General features: G+C 40.9%; 1 protein-coding gene across 1 annotated transcript in view; it reads right to left on the bottom strand.

The window, feature by feature from the left end:
- NDFIP2 (Nedd4 family interacting protein 2) overlaps positions 1-4,514 on the bottom strand; it is a 77,122-nt gene extending 72,608 nt beyond the window's left edge. The window contains exon 1 of the mRNA XM_017518258.2: positions 3,965-4,514. Within this exon, the coding sequence (XP_017373747.1) occupies positions 3,965-4,285 (321 nt within the window). The 5' untranslated portion in view covers positions 4,286-4,514. The remainder of the gene's footprint in view (positions 1-3,964) is intronic.
- Between the last annotated feature and the right edge of the window lie 3,981 nt (positions 4,515-8,495).

Here is an 8,495-nt window from a genome sequence, read left to right as displayed (position 1 = left end):
AAAAAAAAAAAAAAAAAAAGCTGTACCCTTGGTTCTGAGTTCCTCAGCTGTGATGCAAACCCACTGCACACATCCATATGGACATCCAGCCCCTTTGTGGAATTTGGTAGCTAGGAAAACCTACATAAAAATGCTGATGTCCGTGTTGCTTGCTGTGCCATGAGTAATGATCTGTCTCTGACCTGGAGGTCTTCTCTTTTCTGCCAGCAACCATGAAACATTAACACACTCTTATCAACTTGTAAAAAGGGTACTTATTTACCATGTATCAGTCTTTATATGTTTTACATCTATTATATTATTTCTCATAACAATCCTAGTCAGGTAGGTCCTAATATGAGGAAACTGAGGCTTCAAGATGTAAAGTAAGCCAAGGTCTCACAAACTGGAAACAGCACAATCTAATATATAAGCCCAGATGGTTTTAAAACCTGTGGGATTTTTACCCATTAATAGTCAAGCCTCTTTCCCAGCTGATTTATCAAGGGCAACTCTAATTCCCCAGATACAAGAGCAAAGAACTCAGATCTTTGCAGAATAAATACTTCAAATTATGTTCCATAGAAAATTAATATTTTGGAAATGTTAACATAATCTTAAAATTTTAAAAACAAAGAACAAAACAAAACAAAGATTAGGAAGAGCTTGGTTAAACAAATCCAAATCACTTTCCTTACTCCAGAATTATTCATTGTTTTGATATGCTAATAGATGTTTTAATAAGCTAATGTCTTATAAATCTTTCAGTTACACTTATTATCATCATTCTGAAATACAGTTCAGGAAATTACTGCTACAATCAACACTGCCAATTTAACTTGTACACCAAACAAGAAGTTAGCTTGGTACAGGTACATAATCCTTTTTATTTTGAGACAGAGTCTTGCTCTGTCACCAGGCTGGAGTGCAGTGGCACGACCTTGGCTTACTGCAACCCCAACTCCCTCGTTCAAGCAATTCTCCTGCCTCAGTCTCCCGAGTAGCTGGAAATACAGGCACCCGCCACCATATACAGCTAATTGTTGTATTTTTAGTAGACACGGGGTTTTACCACATTAGCCAGGCTGGTCTTGATCTCCTGACCTCGTGAGATCCACCCACCTTGGCCTCCCAAAGTGCTGGGATTACAGGCATGAGGCACCTTGCCCAGCCCATAATCCTTAAATGTGGCCCATAAAATAGAGAACTTCAGCTGGGCTCCATGGCTCATGCCTGTAATCCCAGCACTTTAAGAAGCCACGGGGGACAGATCATTTAAGGTCAAGAGTTCGAAACCAGCCTAGCCAACATGGTGAAACCTCATCTCTACTAAAAATACAACAATTAGCTGGGCATGGTGGCGGGTACCTGTATTCCCAGCTACTAGGGAGGCTGAGGCAGGAGAATCACTTGAACCCAGGAGGTGGATGTTGCAGCGAGCTGAGATCACGCCACTACACTCTAACCTGAGCAACAGAGACTCAGTCTCAAAAAATAAATAAATAATAAAATAAAATGAGAACATCAAAGTTAGAATGTGGTCTAGCAGCTGCAAGCCAAGTCAACTTCATGACAGTTGGCAACACTGCTCATTTACTAACAAAACTGAATTTCACATAACACAATAAAATTATATATTATACCTGGCTTCTTCTGAAATTAATGGGTAACAATCAAGAATTTTTATAGCTCTAAATTGTTATCTAGGTTTTACTTAATAAATGCTGGGCCTTTTTAACAAAGGAAAGATCACAGAAAAAGCAGTTTCTAGATAAAGGCTATATATTGGCTAATGGTAGTAGCTCATTCTGATGACCCTGGGCATCACTGCTAGCTTTCCAGTGAGAAAAGCTGCATTTAAACTCTTTAAATAAGTGAAAAGTTAACACTGCATACCATCTCACCCCTAAATATACTTGCCTATCTCCTGATTTAGTCATCCCGTAACATTCAACAACTCAAGTTGTTTATTGCTCCAGTTTACTAATCACTCCAGAGTTTTCCCAAAAACTGAGCTAAAGGTAACCACAAAATAGTTGTGTTCACCATACAAGCCAGAGCTGGGTTGATTCCTAGTTTAAAAAGTCTACCGAAAACGTCAGTTCAACTGCTTCTCTGACATATACTTAGATGTTATTAATCAGGCCATTATACACAAACCAAGAGTAGTTATACTAGATTAAACAACTATGTAACTTTTGTAACTCTAACACTTTTGCATTACAAGGAAAACAAATCCATGTTCTACCTACTTAAAGTGTTATCTTTAGAGGGACTGGGAGGCATTATCTTTATAATTGATTTTTGTCCTCTGTTCTCAAGGAACATTCAGAGTCTATGTAGGACAGATTGTCAGTTTGGAAAAAAACAACGAGGGAAGGAGCAGCAATAAAATATGTTCATTTATTTTGAAAGGAGTTGCAGGAAAAACAAATATCTTAAAACTGAGAGCTACATAAATAAACAGTGTTTTGAGAAGTGACTTGTGTAGGAGAATATGGTTGATGTTTTGAATCTAATAGAAAGATTATAATATGGTTGACGTTTCGAATCTAATAGAAAGATTAGAAAAATGAAACAAGTTCCACTGCTAATATTACTCAATATTTATCTACATCATTTTATTTTTGCTAACATTCCCAAGCCTAGAAATGCCTTTCAAATCATCAAAAGGGTGTACACTGACAACCTGAAAAATGCTTTCCACACTGGGAGAAACAGTATTTCCCAAGTTGTTCTGAGAAAAGCTGATAAATTTTCAAAGAAGTCACAATATGGACCTTTTGGAGATTGTAAAGAATGCAAACCAGTTGAAAATGGAAGCCTCGTGAGCTTTCATGTTAGAAAAAACTCAAAATTACATACACTGGACTCTCATCTTACAGTGTCCTCTGTATTTGCCAAAATGTACTTATTAATAGAAAGTCTTGACTTATAACTAAATCTTACATGTGCAAACAGATTTGAAAGTTGAAACCTAGAACTAATATACCTAAATCTGTAAAATTTTATAAACCATAAACTGCACCGCCAGTACTATGTATTGATTTTCTCCTCTTCCCTCAGTAAATGGGCTGAAAGTTTGTGGAATCACATGCTACCTAGCTGCAACCACACAGTAAACTATTGCTCATTCCATTTTTAAGTAAGGTTTACAACAGTAATCTCCGACGTCACCATCAGAATACACGAAGAAAAATATATTTAAAAATTGACACTGAAAATATAGAGGAACACATTTCACTTTTTTCAACATACAGTTACCCGAGTTTACACAGTTAAGCTTGGAAAACCTTATATTTAACGAAAAATAATTTTTCAAACAAGATTAGAATTTGTTCTACTAAAACCTACCTCTGTTTCCCCTGTAGCCAAAAAAGGACAGGGGGGATTACAAAAAATGTATATAGTCATTTTTAATACTAACATAATGGAAAAGGACAAAATGACAAGGTTAACGAGCAAGAGACAGGATCAGCATTACGGCTGGTCTTTCCCTACGGATCCACAATTCCTAACCCACATTTCTGCCAAATCCACATCCCACCCTATGCAGTACTTACACCGCCACCCACTCACCCACCCACCCCATTTAGGACAGCGACCACCTTCCGCGCAGGTATTTGAAGTCAGCCCCATTTCCTGTAGACAATCGACTTAGAATGTCTCAGGAGTGACTGAGTCAGAGAATAAGAGAATGATGAAGTGAGAAATTAAAACATATAAGTTGTAAGGTGTGAGGGGGAAGGGTGTTTCACAAGGGGCTAAGGGAGCGGGTAAGGAGCTAGGAGGAGACTTGGGGCGAGAGGAAGGGTCTTGAAGGAGTCCTAGGCAGGGGTGCGCAGGAGAGGCGAGTGAAGCAGCTCCAGCCAGAAGACTGACAAAAAAGCCAGAGCGTTTCCTCCGGGAATAACCTGAGGAAAGGGACTCTCGGGACGCCGCGGCGGGAAGTAGTCCCGGAAGGCACAGGAGGCCGGGAACTCACCACCTGGTAGCGCCCAGTCCCCGGCTGGTGGTGATCCATCCTGCCCAGCTCAGGATCCGGCTTCCGAGCGGGCGAGTCCCCTCGGTGCTCAGCTCCCTCGGCCACCCCCGCCGACAACGTCGTCGCCGCACGACCCCTTCCGCCTCTGTTCCTGCCGCCGCGGTCTCCAGGCGGAAGCGCTTCACTTCCTGTGGCTTCGGCAGCGGCCGCCGAGACCTCCGCGTCGGTCGCGGTTCCGCGGAGGAGCTCCGGAACGCCGCGCGCGCTATTGAGCATGCTCGGCCAGCTCGCGCAGACTCGCTGGCTCCGCCGGCGTCCCATCCGCGCTGCCAGTGGGAGGGTGTAGCTGGGTGGGTGGAGATGGAAAAGTAAGGCAAGTCCGGTGGAGCGGTCTACATTATCAACCTGTCTAGTAGGCGGTCGCAAAAGGCGCGTGGGAGGGGGAATGACCAGTCCTTGATTGGTCTTTTTGGTGTGCGCGAGTTTCGCGCAAGCATGAGCCAGTGAGCCTTCTCACCATATAGAGGCAGAAGCTGACCGGGATGGGACGCGTTCCTAGAACACCTGAGGACAGGTCGCCCAGGTACGCGACACTTCCTTGTATTACTCACCCAGCCTAGGACGTGGCGAGGAGATTCATCTCTAGGACATTCCTAAAACGATCATTCAAAATCATTCGTGAGATAAGGGATTTTTTTAAGACTATTTTTAATATAGAGCAATTCTAGTTTACAGCAAAATTGAGAAGTTACAGAGATATCCCATATAGACTTTGCTCCTACACAAACATAAACCCCGCACCCCCATTATCAGCATCCCCCACTAAAGTAGTACGTGTATTACAATATGAACCCACATTGACACGTCATCGTCACTCAAAGTCCATAGTTCACCTCAGGGTTCACTCAGGGTCTTGTATATTCCTTGAGTCAGGACAAATGTGTAATGACAGGTATCCATCATAATAGTATCCTACAGAGTGTTTCCACTGCCCTGAAATTCCTCTGTGGGATAATTTTTGTTTTTGTTTGTTGTTTGTTGTTTTTGTAGAAATGGGGTCTCACCGTGTTGCCCAGACTCCAGTGCAGTGGGTATTCACAGTTGCAATCGTGGCTCACTGCAGCCTCGAACTCCTCTGCTCAAGCTATTCACCTGCCTCAGCCTCTGGAGTAGCTAAGACTACAGGCACAATCTCTTTGATTACTTTTTAAACTATTTTTCCCTTTTTGGTAATGAGAGATTTAAGAATCCAATGGACTCACCAGACAGCTCTCAAAGAAAGAGACCTCCAGACAACTGTCAGAGGCCTCTGCAGTTCTAGGTTACTTTGGAGGAGTTTAGAAGAAACTAGTGAAATCAGATAGGATTATTTTGTGGTAATAATAATTCTAATGGATTTAACAGCAAGGAATCACTTGGGAGCATTATTAATAGTATCTCATAGTCTGGTTAACCACGTATGACATGCTATGTGTGTTTCTCACACAGGGTATAAAGCATATTTCTCTAGTTAGTAGAAGAGTATGACAGGGCAGCAAAAAGTACCTTTTAATTCAGAGACCAACTTTCTACACCCTAAAGACTATGATGTTGCTTGATGTGGCCCGGCTATGTTTTTAAGATAACACCACTTTTTCCCTAACTGATCTTACAGTGGAGCCTCCAAAGGGAAGGGAAGGGATCTGGTGCCCCATTTATTTCCTTCATGAATGTCCAGAGGAGATCCTTGGAATGAAGAATGCCACTGGATGAGCCTAATCAGCTGGTTAACATAGCAAGATAAAATAAAGACAGAAACTCTGATAGGTTGGCAACTAAAAATGTAAGCCTTCCTCATAGTTCTTTTTAAAATCTTCATCAACTCTTCCTATTTGTGCCATTTTGACGTCTAATAATAGAGAGCATTACTGTGCTGACAATAAGAGGCAATATCTCATACTTAAATATTTTTAAACTTGCCTTGTTTTCATCTTAATGTATTTTAGTTTTTAAGCCAATAAACATATGCCATTTATTGATATTACTGGTATAAGCACTCACTCTCACAATTTCACTCCAAATGGTATTGCCTCTCAATGACCAAAACAACAGCCAGTGTCAGCAAAATGAAATTAGATCACTATATCAGTTACGATCTGTAAGAATTATTTAGCACTGAATTTTATATGCATATGTGTTTTCATTAATCATTTATGTATTCGTTTCTCAAATAGACAGCTGCTCAGAGCAGAGACAATTTCTTACACCCAACTCAGCCCTGAGAACATAACAGTAAAAGTCAAAGACTGACCAAAAACAGACATCTTGAATCCTAATAGAGTAACAGATTCTATTTTAGCCTCCTCCCAGATTCTGTGAATGTTTTGCTAATCTAGTGGAGTAACAATTTCAACAGGAAATAATATTTTTAATGAGGAAGAGAAAGAGGGGAAAGAGAAGTAGAACAACAGCTTACTAGTATAAAGCCCTTTCTAAGCCAGTACTATGCATCTATTATTTTATCCTCATCGTAACTTCATGATATACGCAAAATTGCACTCCTAGGTTAACAGATGATGAGGGAAAATAAAGCACAAAGAGTTTCATCAACTAGTCTAATGCCAGATCACTAGTAGGTGGTGACAGACATCAGAGCCTCTACCATATTAAGCAATATATTAAGCTTATATTAAGCATAATGTACCCTAATATAGAAAAGAGGGAAAGAGTACTTGTCTTTTTTCTCTTCCTGGCCACCACGACTGTGAAACGTGCAGAAGACGTAAAAAGATAGTGATGTATCACAAAGAGCCGATCTAACTTCTTTAATCCCCACCTTCCTGATCTATGTAAAATAATGGTTCTTATTCATCATCCCCAAAAGAGCCATTCTGAGCTTCTTTTGCTCACTTTACAACTAAGCCCATGTGACCTATAACGGACCATTACAAGCAGAGTCACTGAGTTGTCCCACTAGGAGAAACTTACTTGGGATGCAATAGGAATAGCAATATTCTTTACCATTTTACAGACCTTGGGCAACATCCAATAATATTTTCAAACCCTGGTATTATGGTGACAACTCTAGTTATCTAAGGAATTTGTGGTGGTGCCTCACTATACTACCTCCAGTAGAACTGTAGAATTTTAGCACACTTCACTAACACCTCTCATTCTGGCCTGATCAATTTTCATCTCCAAACACACAGCCTACCAAAATTTTACTAGTGCTGCTCTGCAGTACTGGGGCAGACATGGAGATAAGCTGCCCAGATCCCCTTTCAAGAAAGCACACTCTGCCCAGCTGGAAGGAATGTGGCTGGCAGACAACTTCCATTTGGTAGCTTTGTCAGAGTCTCCCTCAGCTTTCAACCTAAGAAGGTGCTATTTTCAGGGTGGCACCCAGCCACTGACTGAGCAAGGCAGTTGTACAAGGCTCTGGCTGTTTTTGCCAGACATTGAAGCCCTTTAAGGGACAAACTTTGCTTCAGAGCTCCCTGTGAAGCTGGCAGAGACTTTTCCCGCTCTGCAGCATATTGTGACAGCTCCCCCTGCCCAATCCTTTTTCTTTTCACAGATGTTGTTCCCCAACAAATCTCTGGCACTTAAAACTTTATATCAGTATCTGCATCCTGGAGAACCCAACTAGACAAGTACCAAGATGTACAGTGATAGAGCAGTGTTATCAAAATTGTGTTAAATAGTTACAACTATCATTTTACACAGTTGATGTTTCGTCTTCAGAATAACCCTCAGTACTCTACATTGTTAGCATCTTCTCATGTGGATGTAATGTATCTGTAAACCTTTCTACTAAGAATGACTTTGATGTTGTTCTATAGGGTGATGCTATATGGAGGACCTCTTTGCCTGGGACGTGCTTCTCATTGGGAACTCCTCCCACCTTCCCAGAAGCAGGGCCATTCCCTCCAGAAGTGAGCTAGCAACTTAACATTCATCATCCTCTTTCTTATATCGTCAGATATATTGAGCTGTACACCCAAATGCCAGGATTCTTCGTTGGGATTCCCACCAGTTAAAGTGCAGTAAGACATGCCATTGCCTACAGAAAGCCATCTACACAGGCCTAAATCACAGGTAGGCAAATCTTCCAAATTTTCCTTACGACTTACTGATTTTTAGTTTTTTATCACTTCCTCTATTACATAGAACTACTCAAAGTAGCTATTGATGATTACTGTGATCACAGATCTTAGTAATTAACTGCGTTTGGAATATATATGGTTTTTTTTATATTTATCTGTAGAATGACTAGAAAGAGGTAATATTACATTATCTAAAAATTTCTCTGATGAAAATTCACTAGCAATCATTTTCTGGACATTAAAGTTTAAAGTACGCTTTAGAAAATATAAGAAACTATTGCTTTTCACTTATCAATGAAAATTAGCACAGTAAGCCGGGTGCAGTGGCTCACGCCTATAATCCTAGCACTTTGGGAGGCCGAGGCGGGTGGATCACGAGATCAAGAGATCGAGACCATCCTGGTCAACATGGTGAAACCCCGTCTCTACTAAAAATACAAAAAATT

The sequence above is a fragment of the Cebus imitator genome, unplaced genomic scaffold, assembly GCF_001604975.1.
Source record: "Cebus imitator isolate Cc_AM_T3 unplaced genomic scaffold, Cebus_imitator-1.0 Scaffold665, whole genome shotgun sequence".
NCBI classification, from domain to species: Eukaryota; Metazoa; Chordata; class Mammalia; order Primates; family Cebidae; genus Cebus; species Cebus imitator.
The sequence above is the reverse complement of the archived record's forward strand: the minus strand, read 5'-3'. Positions and strand labels throughout refer to the sequence as shown.